The following is an 18,473-nucleotide window of genomic DNA, read 5'->3' on the forward strand; positions in this document are numbered from 1 at the left end:
CTCGGTTTTACTAAAGTTAGTTTTCTCATTAGGGGCGTAAAAAATTTGAATATAAAATTTAATTTTTAGTAAGACATAAACTCTAATTTATATATAGGATAGACATTTTATGAAGAGGAGATGACCGAATTTTTTTTGAAAATTTGGATGTTTATACAGAACCTGCTCCATGGATCTAAATTATTTTAGTATCTTTGTTATTATGCTTTCGTTTGTTAGTTCTGCTTATAATGTTTCTATTATACCGTTGATTGAAAGAATTGGGAAGATACGCAACCTAATGGGGGCGAATTTGTGACAAGGCTGTAATTTGATTTCCTCTTACGTCTCAAGTGATGTACGGTGGGGACACCAATCGTTCTGCGGCCAACGCATAAAACCCTTATTTTCTCTAATTCGGCCAGCGAATGCATATCGAAGACGGTGTGGAACTGAAAGCGACAGTGTTGCCATATTAAAATGTGTAATATCTCTAATACGTTTGGCAAAAATATTTTTGGATGAAAAATATGCGCTTCTGTATTCAAAATTTATTCGTGTCAAACATAGAATAAAAACAATTTTTTAATAGGTACATTATTACATTACATTTTACATATGAAATAACAGACATCTTCATTTCCAAGCCAACTCTGACGCCGTTCTTTGTTTAATCCTATAATATTATATTAAATTGTTTAATGATAAAAAAAAATCCGTATTATTAACGTACTGGACCCAAAATCTGTAAATCTACGGATTAAACATTACTTCTGGCAACACTGTCTCCGGTAACTAAATCTCGGAATTCTCGGACAGGCTGAAGGTAACGTCAGCTACATCTTGGACAGTTTTTGTGCAACGAAAGCGCCCATAAAGTTGCACATCTTTTCTTGCTTTTGAAAAAATAACTTTATTTATTACTAAAAAAATCTTTCACAAAATTCGTTTTTAGATCTTTCAAAGTAACTCCAAGAAAAATTCAAGTTTTTACCAGAACTTCGTATTTAAAGACCTATTTCCTTGAACTATTATCTTAACTGTAATGAAGATAATTCTCTCTATCCTCCATAGAAGAAATAGTAGACTTTAGAAATTTGATTTTTTTTGTCAAAATTCCCGGACTACATCCGCAAATAACTAATTCCGACGAAAAATCGCCGAGCCCCGAAAAAAAAATAATACAACGGAACAAAAAAAAACACACACACACACACCGAGCGAAAAAAAAAGAAACGCATCGGACCCGTTTATAAAAATAAAAAACTGCGCCTAATTTCGATATGCATCATTTTTATATAAAAATGTCTGCAGCGCAAAAATAAATATTCATCTGTAAATAATGTATATATGGGCCCCGGCCGGCAACGTCATAACTACCTATAACAATAAATCTGTACACATTAAAAATTAAAAAAAGGGAAAAAACCAATCGGTATTAACCAATAGCCGGCACTCCCCCCACCTCACCGTTTTTTCCCCAAGCGCCCTGGTTCGGTCGATGCTGCATTGGGGGGTGGAAGGGATGGGGAGTGTTCGAAAATATCGGAAAAAAAGGGGGATTGATAGTCAGTTGTCTTCTGTTACGTTTTTTTATTCATTTGGAGATAATAAATGAGCATATATCAACGCGTATAGATGTATACAGGGTGTCCCAAGCTGAGCGTCCATTAGAAGTTTCTAGAGAACTACAATATTTAGAACGGATATTCTTTGCACATCATTGTTTTTTAACGAGATCTATCAATTAAAAATATTATCAATATGGCGGCACTTCCGGAAATACCGGAAATTGACAATAACTTTCTTATTTTAAATGAGTACCCTCATTTTTTATTACATAATAATTAAATTCTCTGTAAAATTTTATAAATTTAATGTCAAGCAGATTTGACTCTATGGATGACATCTATTACCTGAGTTTTTGTCGTATTCACTCTATTCTTTTACTGTCTTTCTTGGTTATTCTCAGCATAGTTCGTTCTATTGCGAGTTTTGCGACCTGCATCTTCCTTATGATGTCCGTTTTAACGTTGATTCTCACTATACATTTATTTTCTATATTTTGATTGATGAATTCTAATTGTTTGATTCTTCTTCTTCTTCTTCTTCTTCTTCTTCTTCTTCTTCTTCTTCTTCTTCTTCTTCTTCTTCTTCTTCTTCTTCTTCTTCTTCTTCTTCTTCTTCTTCTTCTTCTTCTTCTTCTTCTTCTTCTTCTTCTTCTTCTTCTTCTTCTTCTTCTTCTTCTTCTTCTTCTTCTTCTTCTTCTTCTTCTTCTTCTTCTTCTTCTTCTTCTTCTTCTTCTTCTTCTTCTTCTTCTTCTTCTTCTTCTTCTTCTTCTTCTTCTTCTTCTTCTTCTTCTTCTTCTTCTTCTTCTTCTTCTTCTTCTTCTTCTTCTTCTTCTTCTTCTTCTTCTTCTTCTTCTTCTTCTTCTTCTTCTTCTTCTTCTTCTTCTTCTTCTTCTTCTTCTTCTTCTTCTTCTTCTTCTTCTTCTTCTTCTTCTTCTTCTTCTTCTTCTTACTTGTACCCTGGTGGTCGTCCCAGTCGAGCGTAACCATAGTTTCTCGATATATAATTACATACAAGGTATGACTTTTAAATCTCTTTATATCATTTGGAACTTTTCAAATTGTTTAAAAACTTATTTGTGGCGTTTGAAAAAAAACAGCATGTTCTATTCGGAGTAAAAATGACTTTTTCTGCCTCGCCTGCAATGTCAAACGTACAGCCTCGCCACAGAAAGTGTCATTTTTACTCCTAATAAAATAATATACTATTTTTGTATCTCTCATAACACAAAAACGGATTCGTATAAATTATTGAAAATGAACAATTTGCTTTATTTTAAGGAGTTCCTTAAAAAGTTTCAAATAATTTTTTATGTAAAATAAAATGGGAAAAATGTATTCATAGTTTTTAAAATTTACATGGGATTTCCTATGTTCAGGTTGACGTTACAAGACGCGGTATCATCTATTTAGTTTTCTTTGTGTATTTGATAGCATAAACAAACGGAAAAATCTTGTAAGTGATTGATTCTCTGTAAATTTATTCGTCGTCCGTTTAAAACGAATGCCACGAAACCAAAATAATCCAGGCAGCGATCCTTTGTCAGCAGCGGCCTTCATTTAAATATGCACTATCAACCACTTGTAGACCAACCTGTTGATCTAATTTGAATATTTGTTGGTTTCGTTCTCAATTTTAAAATATCCCCGCCGGCAGCGTCGTTCTTTCGATAATTATTTTCGATTTGGAATTGTGTTTAAAACGGAAACAAGATATCCTCGTCGATTTATATGATATTTTAACATAATTTCACCGAAAACGGTTTTATAAAGGAACGTCAACGGTCTTTAAAATAAAATGATGTAGGAAAAAGTAATCTACCAGATAGAGGATGTAGAAGTTTCATTTTTATTTCGGGTTATTTCAAATAATTTCTGAGCTGATGTAGATATTTGAATGAAAATAAGTGTCTGAGTGTTTTTTGATATGAGAAATTTGACTTCGTTCAGGTTCTAAAAAACTGACTGTACATCAAAGAAGGAACTTCTATCTGATGACACTTATACGATGTAGGTATGTATATAAAATATGTCGTGTTTAGTAAAATTGGTGTTATACAGTGTTGTTTGAAAAATCAAAGAAGTGATATCTACAGTATGTCCCCGGATTGTCTTTACACGACAAAACTTTTTTATTTGACATTTTGAGAAAAATGCATTCTTTATAAAATTGCTTGTTCTAAAATGGTTAATCCCGTTATACAATTCCAAATTTCCATACCGTTTTAAAGAAAATTAAAAAAAGAACATGAAAACATGGTTGAATTTTTTCGTAAAAATCAAAACGCGATTCTATGGTAACTTAATTTCGTTTTCATTCTTTAATGGTTGATTGAAGATATAAGAAGAATGCGCAACCTTATGGACGATTTCCTGGCACAAAACCTGTCCCAGATGTAGCGGGCATTATCGTCACGTCAGCCTGTCCATGAATTCCAAGATTTAGTTCAGCTCTGCGCCGCTGCACGCTGATAGTCATTTACTGCGCAGCGGATAAAGAATACTGTAACGTAGTTCCGCTTTTAGTCGACAGAGTGAGTGGTTGCCGGAGACAGTGTTGCCAGAACTGATTAATCCGTGGATTTACGGATTTTGGATACAGTACGTTAATAATACGGATTTCTGTCATTAAACAATTTAATATGAAATTATATGATTAAACAAAGGAACTTGGAAAATGAAGATCGCTGTTATTTCATATGTAAAATAATATGGTAAATGTCAATAATCGTCATTTCTAAGCCAACTAAGCGACTTTTTTCGATCATGCGACATATTCTTTTCATTTTTGTTGTTTATTCTACGTTTAACACGAATAAATTTTCAATACATAAACGCGGATTTTTCATCCAAAGGTATTTTCGTCAAACGTATTACAGATATTACGCATTTTAATATGGCAACACTGTCGCTTTCAGATTCACACCGTCTTCGCTGACCGAATTAGAGAAAATAAGTGTTTTATGCGTTGACCGCAGAACGATTGGTGTCACCACAGCACATTTCTTGAGACGTAAGGTCAAATCAGTCTTGTCACGAATTTGCCCATTAGATTGCGTATCTTCCCAATTCCTTCAATCAACGCTTTGATGATTCTTTTGACCAAAACTAACAAAGGATTCTGTTCGGATTTCCTTGGAAGCCAAATGTGACGTTAGTCAGAATCCGACAGTAAACGGACAAACATTTTATTTTATAAGAATTACAGATAGAATTACCTTTAGCTGAAAATAGCCTTCATAAAGACGAGAATACACGTCGAAACGTCGCCAATTTAAAAAAAAAATATATAATTTTTATTTAAAAAAAAATTTAAATATTTTTTTTCATAAAAAAAGTTTATTTTCTAGTCCTAAACCTGCAAACGCCATTTCATACTGAAAAAATTGTTACGAGATGACACGATAATATCTAATCAAAACACAAAACCCAAACTGCCAGTTTGTAGAGAGATGTTTAAAAGCAGCGAATAATTTTTATGCCATGAAGAAGTAGAAGAAAACATGCTGGCTTGACTATTTATATTTGCAAAATCGCAAAAGGAGTACAATAATATATTGGGTACATCCTTATATAGCGAGAAACAACAAAAAAGATTGTTTATTGCAGCGCAAGAATTAAGGCAGAATGCAAGAGAATTTTACATTTTTACAGGATAAACAAAGAAAATATTTGGAAATCATTAATGATTGTAACATGCAAAGAATACTACTCTCTACTTCAATAACAATTTTTAAACAACCATGGAATATAATTGTGAAAGGAAAAGGAAACTGAAAATTTCCGATACAGAGATCTTCAAAGTTTAAGGTGGACCAAATGAATACATGTTGGTCACAGTTTGCACGAAATGCTGCACAAGATGAGAGACTATAATGTAGTCTCTCTTCTTGTCAATCATATTATGATATCTTCATAATCTCACCATACTCCAATAGAGTAGTAGGAAAGGGGAGATTAGACCAAACACAATTAAACTATCAAAATTGGTTGCTAATTATTGCAACTATGGCTAATAAGACCTCCCTTTTTGAATTACTCTAGCGCCCGGACTACTCCACCGTTCACTCCTCGCGAAACGATGATGCAACACCTCATCGACTCGACCGGACGAAATTTTTTCGGATGCGGCATCGTGGACTTTTTTCTAGCCAGGGCGGCCTACCTCAGACCGTTAAAGAATTAGAGAGATTCCAATGGAAAAGGCAATGAGAGAATCCATCTTGGAAACATTATTGGCCTATTTTGATGCTTCTTCTTCACCAAATGTTAATAATAATATTCTTCCATACACAAAGTTCATTTTTTACTTTTTCGTAATGCTTTATCATGATGCTACAAGCTGTGTATTACATAAAGGTCAAGTTGGGGAGAAAATTTCTATTGCAGAGGTTTAAAACAGGGCTGTATACTTCACCGTTACTCTTTAACATCGTTCTGGATGCAGCACTAAACAGAGCATTTAAAGAACTACTAGGGATACAATCTGGACTCTTAAGCAGACTAGAAGACCTGGATTATGCAGATGATCTATGTGTCTTTTCCCATTCAAATTCGGATATGTATCAAAAACTTCTTAGACTCCAAGAGAAAGCTAATAAAGTCGGTTTTCAAATCAACGTGGCGAAAACCAAAGAAATGAACTCAAATACTCTCAACAACCAAGATCTATATCTCTCCAACCAAGTCATCGAAAGATGAATTTCAGTATCTGGGAAGTATGGTTCGCAGCAATGAAAGCACGGAGAAAGATATAGAGGAAAGGATCTTGAAGGCACAAAGAACTTTTGGCATGCTTGCACCTGTGTGGAACTCCTCCATATATAGAAAAAAAATTAAAGTCCAGCTCTTCAACAGCAACGTAAAATCTATTTTGCTTTATGGATACGAAATATGGAAGGTTACACGTGATCTGATGGATCGCCTGCAGGTCTTTGTTAACAAGTGTCTTCGAAAAATATTGAAAATTTTCTAGCCCAATCAAATTAACAACGAAGAACTATGGTGAAGAACATCACAAAATCAAATGAAAGAAAGTGGGTCTGGATTGGACACATTTTGCGCAGACCTCACAGAGATATCGCATGACAGGCACTTGAATGGAATCCACAGGGAAGACGCGCCAGGGGAAGACCAAGAAATACCTGGAGAAAAACAGTGAAGTGGAGAAGAACCGCTGAAGCTCAAGAGATTGGTAAAACATGGGGAGAGATCAAACAGACAGCCCGAAATATATAATGCTGCAATTTACAAGTGTGTCTCCTACACGATCGATGTGGCAAATATTCATGTGTTTTTCAACACAACATTGGAAGGTGTTTGACACATCCTGTGGGACCGGCTTCAAAATGGAGGAAATTATGAAAAATTTGAAGAAGCACGACTAGAGTTACTTCCACCTAAAACTGAATCTAGTTACCAAAAGGAATAAAAAAATTAACTTAAGTGGCTGGGACAGAGAAATAATGAAGCAGGGGATGTCGATGAAACTGTTCTCTTGTAAATTTATTATACGTGACATTAATTAATGATGTAAATACAAAGTTATTACTCTTCAAATCAGTTAAAACTTGTGTAGGTGGCGTTCGCTACAAATAGGAGTCATATTGACATCAAAATCCCCAAATTTCTTATGTCAAAAAACTCCCACATACCAATTTTCATCCAAATATTGACGATATTTCATAAATTATGTGGAAAAAATCGAAATAAAAATGAAACTTCTACACCCTCTATCTCCAAAACTAAGCATTTTAAAATATACATCTATACGAACTTTTTTACTAATTTTTATCTGCAGAATACGCTGTCCAAGTTTCCGGAATACAGTCCGGACCACCCTGTATATGTACAGTTTAATTTATATTTAAAGTATCATAATTTAAAAAAACAGTTTGGAGAAAACGATATTTCTAAATCTCTCGTTACTCTGAACGGTTGAGGCCTCTATGCCTCCTCTCTTTTTCAATCGAACACAACGGAACAAACCCGTGTACGTGTGTTGGTTCGTTCGTCGGCTGCCTTATTGATTCACCGACGTACGTACTACCTTTTTTGGTTCTTTTCGGTGGTCGAGCCAGAGGCGCAGGGGCCGGGGGAGCACCGGTATATATGAATGTGCGGATGGGCACATAGGGGATGAGCGCTCCACCAGATAAAAAAGCACAATGTTTTCGGCCGTTTTGAGCCAGCGGGCCAATGCGATCGGAACGCTGCCGCCGATTCCGGTTTGGATAAGTTGAAAAATCACATCGGCTATGCAGTGCGGAAGCGTTTTTCTTTCGTTTTTGTTGCTGGACGGGTCGATAGGATTGAAGGGCTGTGAAACAGGGGCAATGCTGATTAAAATTAGGGGTGTACAGGGTGTCGGAATTTTGTTGTTTCGGCGAGAAGCGGGTATAGATGGTTAAAAGAATTGGAGATACGTTCAACCATATACCGTGTGCATCTCAAAAGTAGCTCACCCCTATAATTTTTTTATTTTTTCAGATAAACAAAAACCAGCCCATACAGCACGTCCAAATGAAATTACGTTTCTACAAGGGAGACACATGAGAAACAAAATATGTTAAAGTGAACCTAAGTGTTCATCTAGTTCTGACATATACATATGAGATACACGCAGGTTTATATTGATAGAATTGTGTGATACAGTGTTTACTAGTTGTATAACGTATGCACTCAAGATTCTAAAAAGTTTTTTGTAACGTAACAAATAATTATTAAAATGATGAAATCTGACGTCGGTATATGAAACATACAACGTATAAGTCATATGTATGTGTGATACTTCGTATCATAGTTGTGCCTATAGTACACACCTTGTAAAAATGTTACGTAGTATAAATATCGATATAGACACTTTGTAATAGTGTACAGTTATGTCTACATTCTAGCATGAAATGAAGGTGTTCGCACGCGCGGATAGCCTCAGCGTAGATACACCGACCAAGTGTATCTTATGTGTCCTCTCTCCTTTCTCCTTTCTAGGAGTGGTATGTGTTAGCGGCCATTATTGTTTTATCATTCGGAAGTTCTATATAAATATTCCGTTTGTGTGTAGTTTAAAAGAGATTTTAAGGTAAGCACAAGTTTTTAATTACCTTGATACACCTTCCTAAGAGTATTATTAATATTATAGCAGCGACTCTTCCCTTACTCGATACCCAATTTACCAAATTTTGACTCCAATGAATGAATACTCCAAATATTCTCCTATAACGATAAAGAGGTTAGCTCTGCAATATAATTTTTTTTAATTTGGAAATAACAAAAATCTAAATGGACCAGAGAAGGAAAGATTTAAACACTTCAAAGAACTTCTTACACTGATATTCGGTAAGTTATTGATGGGTGAATATACAGATATGTTTAATATTCAATAATCAGTTTCATATAAAATTTAAGGGTGAGACTGTTAATCTGGAAATAAAATACAACAAAGACCAACAGAGTGCTCGATGAATGAGTATGCTAACAAACCAACTGCTTGGAGGGAAAAGAGAAGAAAAAAATGACTAAACGAGGTCAACCAAATCGTGGCGATATACCAGTGTTTACCATTTTAGTATGTTGTTATACTAGGTACTTATATTTTTAATACATTTTGATACAAATTTTGTTCTTTTACAGTGTTTTCTTACTTTTGGTTTCTGCAGTGTAAATAATTATTATTATTGTGTTATTTGCGCTATTGCGTTCCATGATATAAAGAAATATAAGAATTTTATTTTTAACCACTTAGTCCATTTTATGGAAGAAAAATGGTTCATTTAATACAAAACAAAAATGGAACAATTTTAAGGCTACTTCTCTTGAACTTACGATCGAGATACTTTTGGAAAATACAAAGTTTTGCCTTCCTAATTTTCGTTCTAAAAAGATATAATTAGTATCATTGAATAAATATTTCTTAAAAAGAACGAAAAGTTAGGCATCAAAACTTGTATTATTTCCTAAATTCGTTCATAAGAAGTAGTTTTATCTAGCACAAGATGTATATACGAAGCAAAATACATACGTATACACGCGGTAGTCACAACTGCAATGTGTAAACAGAGTTTAAACGTAATACACAAGCACTGTGTATCCTACGGCACACTGTGTATCCCTTACTTTGTGTATACGTAAATGTTATACTGTGGCTACATTGTGAGGCGGACGTTTAACCTTTGTGCATACGTGTTGAACTACAATGTGTAAACGTAGCAAATTTACATCGGGGGAATTGTGTCACCCTGTGTCTACATCTAATAATGTAAACACATCGTAAATGTGATTTGATATGCTGTATGGGAGATTTGGTATATTACTATATGACATAAATTCGGATTGATTGACTTATTCAATAATTGGTTTTGGTCACTTCCTGTTTCACCGGAAATGACTACAACTTTTGATTTTTAAATAGCACCCTCGCTATATTTATTCGATAGAAAATGACACTCCGAATAGAATGACATATCATAAGTCAACTTTTGACATTTTCGCATATGGTTTATTTGAATTGACGGTAAATATTGGTGTTTCTATTGTCTATACCTCTGTGGCGGATTCATCTCTCCAAAAAATATTATCGTATAAAGGTGCGTACTCACCAGAGCATTTTGGTCCGAACGAACCAAGCGAGCCGAGCGCGCACGAACGAACTGAATAAGGAAAGGAGCGCGATGTTCAGAGTGCTTGTTGCGTTCGCTGTGTTCCCACGTTCAGTTCTATTTAATTTTTATTCGCGCTAGGTCACCGTTCTGCATCGAGTGTGTTAATGGACCCGGAAGATGCTATTATCGCTGCTGATGCTTTTTTCGTTATACAAAACATTACTATTCCATTAAAAAAACAAACTTTATTGTTATAATTTGTGTAAATGTACCTTTTCCCGTTCCAATAGATTTTTTCCTTTCGCCTTCTCCCTTCTGAAAGTTGCCAGAAGACTTTCAATTTTTTTCTTTGCTTCTCCAGAAGCACATTCCATTATCTCATCTATCTGCCACCACGCATCAAACTTCTTAACTTTATTATAGTATAATCAATCCTTTGGATTCCAAAACACTGGATATTGTTCATTAATGTCTATTAACTGAAGGCACTTTTATCTATTCCACTCCATTTCGTTTGAGCAAAGAAAAATCAAAACAATGAAAATATTTAGCCGCGAATGCTCCGAATAGGACGAACACCATGAACGCAACGAACCTCTGTACCCACTGAACAACGCATCCCCTTTGAGCAAAATGCATGTACCGACAAGCCGGCGAAAATATTTGGCGCGCTCGGTTCGGTGAAATTTTGCTCGCGAACACGTATTCACTTGCAGAATTCGGCTCTGCGCGCTCGGCTCATTTGGTTCGTTCGGAGCAAAATGCTCTAGTGAGTACGCACCTTAATAGTAACCCATATAGCACGTCCAAATGAAATTACGTTTCTACAAGGGAAACAACATATGTTAAAGTGAACCTAAATGTTCATCTAGTTCTAACATATACATATGAGATACACGCAGGTTTATATTGATAGAATTGTGTGATACAGTGTTTACTAGTTGTATACCGTATGCACTCAAGATTCTAAAGAGTTTTTTGTAACGTAACAAATAATTATTAAAATGATGAAATCTGACGTCGGTATATGAGACATACAATGTATAAGTCATATGTATGTGTGATACTTCGTATCATAGTTGTGCCTATAGTACACACACGTTATCTGTGTACACACCTTGTAAAAATGTGACGTATACACATAATATAAATATCTTAGTTTAAACGTAATACACAAGCACTGTGTATCCTACGGCACACTGTATACTGCAATGTGTAAACATAGTTTAAACATAATACACAAGCACTGTGTATCCTACGGCACACTGTGTATCCCTTACGTGTATACGTAAATGCTATACTGTGGCTACATTGTGAGCATGGCTGGGAAACTTAAATGGAAATGAGAGTTCATTAAAAATAGTTTTTCCTCCAAGATGCAGAGGCGCAAAATATTAAAACTGTCAATCGCTATTTTAGGAATAATAACATTTTCTTATTTAACAACTGTCGGCAGAGAAGCTTTGTTGTGATTTTACGGTTTGATTTCGTTTTGATTTGTCGAATTATTGTAAAATTAAAGTCTTCAGATTTTTGCCAGTATTCTGTTTTAGACAATGTTTTTTTAAAAATGGTGGGACAATTTGTGTTTTGTAATAACTCTTAATTATTTTTATCATGGAGTTTAATTGTTGTACACCTGGTTTGCGAAGGATACAATGGTAAGTAAATTTAGTTTTATATCTACTTACAGTTATAGATTTTTAATTAGTACTTGCAGAGCAGTTATTTAACTTTTTACGGTGCATGTAAGGAATTAAGGACGCGCATTTTATATTAATATGTTGCAAAAGCAGTATGATTAACGTTATTATTTCAGGTCCCAAAACGGAACAAACTGGGAATCTTGCCTACACCAAAATTATATACCTAGCCGTTTCCAATTCACTTCAAAGGGAGGAAAATTATATAAAACTGCCTGCTATTTGCTGTAAAACCGCCAAGATTAAATTATAACTGTAACAACGTTTAATATATACTATTTCTAGTATTTTTAATATTTTTTTAATTAATATCCGACATATAAGAACACTTTGTATGCTTTTAATTCAGTTGATTTATCATTTATAATATGTTCGACCTAATTAAACGCACACAAAATGTTCTTACATGTATGTCTAAATTTATTTTAAATTAACTAAAACAACCCCCCTTCCCCGCACCCCTCTCTTTCATTAGTATTTCTTCCTCCGTCTACCAGAGGCGCCCTTGTATAATAAAATTGAAATGTATTATAAGTTGCCTATCTATTTAATAGTATAAGTCTTTTATCTATGATTGTGAGACGGACGTTTAACCTTTGTGCATACGTGTTGAACTACAATGTATAAACGTAGCATATTTACATCGGGGGAATTGTGTCACCCTCGGAAGCAAAAAGAAACAAAGAACAAAGAAAAACTATTTAAATGCAACTATTCGAGAACACTTTAGTTTTTTTAAAACTGATTCGTCTACAAAAACCGTTGACGTTCTGTTAAACTGACATTATATCAAAATATAAAATGACAAAATGCTATGTGAATATGATAAATTTTATATTGGTGAAACACCTAGACCCTTAAGGTACATTCAGGCTGAGAGCGTCGAGCGTCGCGTCGCGTTTGCGTCGCGTCCGCCCCATTGAACTCGAACTCGAACGCTCAGCGGACGCTAGCGCAACGCCAAACGCGACGCTGTCTGCCTGAACGGTCTAATTTAAGTTAAGTGAATTGATTCCATTTCGACACGCGGACACGACGCAAACGCGACACGACGCTCGACGCTCTCAGCCTGAATGTACCTTTAAATGTTCGAATTAAAGAACATAAAGATTATTGAAAGGGCGACTTTCACAAATCTAAAAGATTTGTCAGCATTCATGGGACACAGGACACAGAGTAGATTTTAACTAGGCAAAAATTATAATGAAAGAAGGCTTCTTAATCTAATAAAAATAAATGTATTGCTCATGCATCTGTAGATGTTAGTAATGTATGGCAATCGCTTTTTTAATTTTAAAGAACATAACATAAATAAAAATTAAAAACAAATTAAAAATAATGGACAATAAAGTTGAAGCTTTTTGGTTTTACCTTTTTAAGTAATTGTTATCAGGTAGTAAAAAAATTATTAAAGTGTTCTCGAATACTTGCATTTAGATATTTTAAATATTTTTTTCCTTTTTCTCTGTGTTTTTTTTTCGCTTCCGGCCACGAAAAAAGATATACTTTCCGAAACGATAAGCATTTTTTTATCCCTTAGGCAAATTTGTTTATTAGCAAACCATTGCTGACAATTAGTTTGTGTTGGATTAACGCACCAGTGTTTACCAAAAATAACTATTTTATTTTGAAGATTTTCTTACAGTCGCGAAATAACCCATAGGACTTTTTTGGAAATATTTATTTCGTGTCTTTTGAAGTTCGACGCCTTTTTAACACCAAAACAGGACAATTTCTGCCCGAACAAACGGATCAATTCCGAAGATATAATTAAAACAATGCCCCGTGTCCTCTGCATCGTCATCGTCCGACGGCACGGCGAGCATCGTTTCAATTAATATCCAGACTCGGGGGATTCACGTAGCAGCATCATCGCGACGGGGGCATCACAACCCCCCAACCATCCCAAGCCGCCCTTTTTCGCCGTGGCTATGCCCCCCTCATACCGACACACTGTGTTCGATGTTTCGGCAAGGGCTGTATGCTAAACATCCCGGCATTACGGCCTTGCATAAATTCATTTCATTACGAGCCGGGCCAAATATTGCCGTCGCGCGGCTGCGAGGGGCGACAGAAGGGTTAGGGGGTGAAGGGGGAGGGGTAGTTTCGTACTCCTTGCTCCGCGCGCCGGCATCTCATGCATATGAATGAATTCATTATATTAAAGCCTTTTCAATGTATAATTTACTTTTGCGTGAGTCACATTTCTGTCTCTGTCTTCTCGCGCGCTTATTAGGCAAATATTATAATTAGGTGTTCGGTGGGAGCGGATGAGAAAAAGGGTTAGTTCGAAGGGCCATTGGCGGCGAAATAAATATTTCTTTGGTCGAGATAGACGCCCATACAGCACATCAAATCACATTTACGATGTGTATACATTATTAGATGCAGACACAGGGTGACACAATTCCCCCGATGTAAATATGCTACGTTTACACATTGTAGTTCAACACGTATACACAAAGGTTAATCGTCCGCCTCACAATGTTGCCACAGTATAGAATTTACGTATACACAAAGTAAGGGATACACAGTGTGCCGTAGGATACACAGTGCTTGTATATTACGTTTAAACTCTGTTTACACATTGCAGTTGTGACTACCGCGTGTATACGTATGTATTTTGCTTCGTATATACATCTTTTGCTAAATAAAACTACTTCTTATGAACGAATTTAGGAAATAATACAAGTTTTGATGCCTAATTTTTCGTTCTTTTTAAGAATTATTTATTCAATGATCCCAATTATATCTTTTTAGAACGAAAATTAAGAAGGCAAAACTTTGTATTTTCCAAAAGAAAACACTGTAAAAGAACAGAATTTGTATCAAAATGTATTAAAAAGATAGGTACCTAGTATAACAACATACTAAAATGGTAAACACTGGTATACCTATCGCCACGATTTGGTGGACCTCGTTTAGTCATTTTTTCTCCTCTTTTCCTTCCAAGCAGTTGGTTTGTTAGCATACTCATTCATCGAACACTCTGTTGGACTTTGTTGTATTTTATTTCCAGATTAACAATCTCACCCTTAAATTTTATATGAAACTGATTATTGAATATTAAACATATCTGTATATTGATCCGTCAATAACTTACCGAATATCAGTGTAAGAAGTTCTTTGAAGTGTTTAAATCTTTCTTTCTCTGGTAAATGGACCAGATTTTTATTATTTCCAAATTAAAAAAAATTATATTGCAGAGCTAACCTCTTTATCATTATACGAGAATATTTGGAGTTTTTATTCATTGGGGTCAAAATTTAGTAAATTGGGTATCGAGTACGGGAAGAGTCGCTACTATGTATATATTAATAATACACTTAACAAGGTAATTAAAAACTTGTGCTTACCTTTAAATCTCTTTTAAACTAGACACAAACAGAAATTTATATAGAGCTTCCAAATGATAAAACAATAATGGCTGCTAACACATACCACTGCTAGAAAGGAGAAAGGAGAGTAGACACATAAGATACACTTGGTCGGTGTATCTACGCTGAGGCTATCCGCGTGTGCGCACACCTTCATTTCATGCTAGAATGTAGACACAACAGTACACTATTACAAAGTGTCTATATAGATATTTATATTATGTGTATACGTCACATTTTTACAAGGTGTGTACTATAGGCACAACTATGATACGAACTACCACACATACATATGACTTATACATTGTATGTCTCATATTTTTCCAACGTCAGATTTCATCATTTTAATAATTATTTGTTACGTTACAAAAAACTCTTTAGAATCCTGTGTGCACACGGTATACAACTAGTAAACAATGTATCACACAATTCTATCAATATAAACCTGCGTGTATCTCATATGTATATGTTAGAACTAGATGAACACTTAGGTTCACTTTAACATATGTTGTTTCTCATGTGTCTCCCTTGTAGAAACGTAATTTCATTTGGACGTGCTATATGGGGTTGAACTTTTGACCCCGAAGGGTATGGACATGGATATTCATACATTGAGGCTACAGTTGAGAAAAAAGCTAGGTAATATTTTTGAAAATCTGCTCAAAAACACTCCAAGTCTATGAAAAAAAAATAAAAATGTGTAAAAGCTAAAACATTAGCCGCTCTAATTCCAACACTACTCCTCCCAAACCGATATCTGACTCTATCTGAACGGATATCTATCTAACTCTCCTCCAAATACTTAGTAAAAACAATATAATTGTAATAAGATTCTATGAAAAAAACAAACACCGAAAATTACACCCTCGGTATTATTATTTTATTACAAAAATATAAAATGTATTATACAAAATTTTCAATTTATACTAGATTCATATCTCTATAACAAACTTATTGAAATACCCGTCTAGCTTGTGCTATCGGTAGGTTTTCTTTTTCTTTTGCTTGTAGTTGGAGCTTCAGCTGGTTTATTTTTCGAAATAACTTTGATTTTTTCATCTACGAATTCTTTCTGAAAACAGATAAATATTAGTATTATTCGTGAAATTATCACAATTTAAAGTAAAATACCGTATACACCATATCAACAGATGCCCAAGCTAATACAAATTTAACTTTTGATTCAAAATAAAATAAAATCGAGAATTAAATTAAATACGCAATACTAAAAGATATCATAAGATAATATTTTTGTAGTCATTATTGAACACCAAAAACCTTTTTTTAGTTAAGAATCATAATTTCTTGATAATATGGCAACATAGGTATTAGATTAAATTTACAAGAAAGAAAATCCAGAAAGATCCAGTGGTTCTCAAAATTTTAGCAAAAAATCATTTTTTTTTGGAAATTTTCAAAGCAAAATAACTCCGTTATTTTGGACTTATTTGAAAAACGGTAATGACAAAATATGGTTCTTTTATCGAGATCTACCACCCCTTAAAATACTTGTACTTATTCCTGGGACACCCTGTGTAGCAATCTTACCAATGAATCATTTCTTCTCACCAACAACTTCACATCATCCACTGTAATTTGTGTTCTTTTGGCGTGCCTTAAAAATTACGAAAACAAAAGATTTCTATCTAGTCAACTCAAAACAAGTTTATTTTTGAAAAATAGGTACCTTTGAAATGTTTCCAAATCATTCGCATACATTCCTAGTTGATTAACTACAAATTCCCCTATTAGATTCAATGCATCAGCACTATATTCGATATTAGAATTTATTCCGAATTCGTTAGTTACCTTTTTCGCAGTGTTTGAAATTGTTTGACGGATTTTCTAGAAGAGAAAAAAACATAAATGTTAATTATTATTAAAAAAATGTTAATGCAGTATAAATTTTTTATTCCTTTCATTCCGCCACTTTTTATTCTTGCCAATAATTATCTATTATTGTCAAAAATAATGAGAAATATTTAATAAATTATTTTACAACTTAGTCACTAAAAATTCAGTAGTTAGAGTGGAAGATATAAGTGATCTTACAAGGATACACACCCTGTAGACACACATTCAAATTAGTTTATTTTCAAACACAGGTAGCTGCCGCCATCTCGTGTCAAAGACCCAAACTACGGCGTAAAATCAATTTTAAAATTTACAGTTTTTTTTGTGTTTATAATTTGAAATATATTTCATAATTTTTCAAAACTATGAGAAGTATTTATCAATTTTGACAATTTATAAATAATAAATACAATTAAGAATAAAAAAATACCAGATATTTGAACATGGAACAGACCTAAGTATAAATACAAAATTTTAAATTAATTTTCAATGAAATTATATTGTATAAAGTCTTTAAAACTTACTTGTTCTGTAGTCATTGCAAAACAAATTATTTAGTGCTTGAAAACGTTATTAAAAAAACAAAATTGCATTTACAAACATTGTGTACAATCACTGACATGGGTAAATAAATGCTGTGATAAATGGTAAATAATATTGGAGGTTAGGAAATTGAAAGGAATCTAAACAACATCAAAAAGAGCTTTAAGATTGCATCAATAGAGGGAAGCACACAACACTTTGCATTTTCTTGCAGTGGTAGAAAGTTAAAAACATTTGTGAACTAAAAAGAACCGGGTGGCATTGTTGCCACATATTGAAAATTTTCTTATTATTTTGGAGAACCAACTAAAGATGAAATTTGAAGTGTAATTACCTAGTAATAAAAACAGTAACTTTCAAGTTCTATTTTTCTATTTTATTTTTTTGGAAACCTATGGTCCGCTAGATTATCATTAGGCAATTATTGTTAAATATTCGGTTTCTTTTTCCTTTTTTTTTACTATGGACACAATGATATGATATTATGACTATTTCGTGCTTTACTATATTTTCATAAAATGATTGAATAGGGTTTCTGTTGAACATAACAGTTCTAGTAACAGTAGGTACTCACGAGGGATAATTTAGACTCAGGGGCGGATACAGGAATTTATTTTAGGGGGGGGGGGGTGTTTGCCCAAATAAAAAATAATGTAGAATATGCTTTTTAAGGCGCCATTTTTAACCCAAAAGCCTAATATTTAACCCGATTTATAGATTTTAGGGGGGGGGGGGCTCGAACCACATACCCCTCCCCCTCTGTATCCGCCACTGATTTAGGCTTTTCAAAAGCAATATAAATAAAAGTTTTTTGAATATATTATTATTATTATACAGGGTGAGTCTTAA

The 18,473-nt window shown here is 34.1% G+C and overlaps 1 protein-coding gene across 1 annotated transcript; it reads right to left on the minus strand.

The window, feature by feature from the left end:
- Positions 1-16,097: 16,097 nt before the first annotated feature.
- Positions 16,098-17,744, minus strand: LOC115880221 (centromere protein S-like). Its single transcript, XM_030897376.1, has 4 exons — positions 17,606-17,744; positions 16,915-17,072; positions 16,776-16,842; positions 16,098-16,299 (listed from the first exon to the last, which is right to left on the minus strand). The coding sequence occupies exons 1-4, from the start codon at positions 17,618-17,620 to the stop codon at positions 16,195-16,197; spliced, it is 345 nt and encodes a 114-aa protein (XP_030753236.1). The 5' UTR covers positions 17,621-17,744; the 3' UTR covers positions 16,098-16,194.
- Positions 17,745-18,473: the final 729 nt, after the last annotated feature.

The sequence above is a fragment of the Sitophilus oryzae genome, unplaced genomic scaffold (assembly GCF_002938485.1).
Source record: "Sitophilus oryzae breed Bouriz unplaced genomic scaffold, Soryzae_2.0 scaffold_1081_pilon_pilon, whole genome shotgun sequence".
Classification (NCBI taxonomy): Eukaryota; Metazoa; Arthropoda; class Insecta; order Coleoptera; family Curculionidae; genus Sitophilus; species Sitophilus oryzae.

Excerpts from the sequence above, each read along its gene's own strand:
- LOC115880221 (XM_030897376.1), bottom strand. Across the intron at positions 16,843-16,914 it reads GATTTGGAAACATTTCAAAG|GCACGCCAAAAGAACACAAA; the intron begins GTACCTATTTTT and ends GTAATTTTTAAG. Across the intron at positions 16,300-16,775 it reads TGAGAAGAAATGATTCATTG|AAAGAATTCGTAGATGAAAA; the intron begins GTAAGATTGCTA and ends ATCTGTTTTCAG.